Source organism: Nannospalax galili, unplaced genomic scaffold (assembly GCF_000622305.1).
Source record: "Nannospalax galili isolate Female #2095 unplaced genomic scaffold, S.galili_v1.0 scaffold39, whole genome shotgun sequence".
NCBI classification, from domain to species: domain Eukaryota; kingdom Metazoa; phylum Chordata; class Mammalia; order Rodentia; family Spalacidae; genus Nannospalax; species Nannospalax galili.
Window position 1 is genome coordinate 7,784,997 of NW_008346683.1, and position 1,449 is coordinate 7,786,445.

General features: G+C 55.4%; 1 protein-coding gene across 3 annotated transcripts in view; it reads left to right on the top strand.

Annotated features, from left to right (window-relative positions):
• The window catches only part of Nt5dc3 (5'-nucleotidase domain containing 3), a 62,242-nt gene that overhangs the window by 893 nt on the left and 59,900 nt on the right, over positions 1-1,449 (top strand). For 2 of the 3 annotated variants that reach the window (XR_001872689.1, XM_008843160.2), the window contains exon 1: positions 7-143. The exons of the other annotated variant lie outside the window; for it this stretch is intronic. Coding sequence is in view for 1 of the 2 variants with exons in the window: in XM_008843160.2 (XP_008841382.1) it covers positions 92-143 (52 nt within the window). In the remaining variant the exon portion in view is untranslated. Of the gene's footprint in view, positions 1-6; positions 144-1,449 lie in introns of those variants that run through there. 3 annotated transcript variants of the gene reach the window in all.

Sequence of the window (1,449 nt, forward strand, 5' to 3'; positions counted from 1 at the left end):
GCTGCGGAGCGCCGGTGGGGCTGCGGCCCGGGGGCGGCCACGCGCGGGCCTCGCTCGGTCCCTGTGCTCGGCGTCGGGGTCCGCCGTGGACATGAAGCACTACCTGTGGGAGCGCTACCGGGAGGCGAAGAGAAGCACGGACGGTGAGTGCGCCTGCGCCCCGCGCCTGCCCCGGCTCCCACCCGGGCTGCTGGGCCCTTCCCGTCCGGGTCCGCCAGGCCTTGCAGCCCACCCGGGGTCACGGCGTCGTGACCCTTGGTCCCCGCGAAAAAGTGAGACTCCAGAAACTTCACAACTCTTCCTTTTCTTTCCCGTGTTGGGAAACTGTTTTGTGCCTGGGGATTATTGAACCAGGAATGTGCATTGGAAGTCGTCTGGGCCGCCCCGGGACTTGCACCGGCAACCGCTGGGAGACGGTCACCCCACAGAGTGATAGGTCTTGTCATTAACCCCCAGGAATAACAGTAGCAGAGTCTGCTCCCGGTTTAACCCGGAGTGGGGCTCCTGGGCAGGTGGCTGCATCCGGAGGCTGCTCCGTTTTCCTTTTTGCGGGATGGGGTGGGTGGAAATGATAAGAGTGTGTGAAACGGGAGGACTCCCGAGCCCGGCGTGTTCTTGATCATCCACTACCTCTGCGAAGGGAATTTAAAGAAAGAGTACTTGTGGTCAGGTGAGCAGAGAATAAGCTTGACTCAGCCGTTAATAAGGGAAACGGGGAGGGATGGAAAGAGGAGCCAGAATATACTAGTGGGTCTTCCACAGCCTCCGGAGGAGGGCTTACATTCCCATTCTGTAGATGGGAAAGGCGAGACTCAAGAGTAAGGGACCTGACCAGAGGGACAGGCTGTGCCTGGGCCATGAGTCTATTGTCCTGTCTCTGCTCTGTGCTACCGACTATTTGGAATCTGGAGTCAAGGGCCGGGGTTGTTTCTTTGGTCTCTGCTCTCAGAGGAGACTGGGAACAGAAATTTACAAGGGACCTTCCTGGGGTGGGGGGGAGTAGAGGTGGAACATAGCCAGCCATAGGGAGAGCGGATTTGGTGAGGGAAGATGTTGTAGGATCCTTATTTGCATCTTTTGACTTTTGCCCAGAAGTCAGTTTAAGTGAGAAAAACCCACTTGGAATAATTTTCACAGTGCATTCAAAGTCAGTAGTGTGGAGTTCTTTGGAAGAGCGGCTGATTTTCTTGGTTCCCTTTTGTCAGGAGTTTGATTTTGCTTTGGCCTTTGAAGCTGTTCTGTGGGGTGGTAGAAAGAAGACTCTCTTTGGAGAGGTTTGGGAATTACAGATCTTAGAAGTAAAGGAATCAGAAGATGATCTAGCCCATCTTTTGGCCAGGCAAGTATTTTTGAGACAGTCAGGCTATGCAGCCTAGGCTGGCCTTGAACTCTTGAGTCTCCTGCCTCATCCTTCCATGCTAGGCAGGGCTCTCCTCTCCTCTCCTCTCC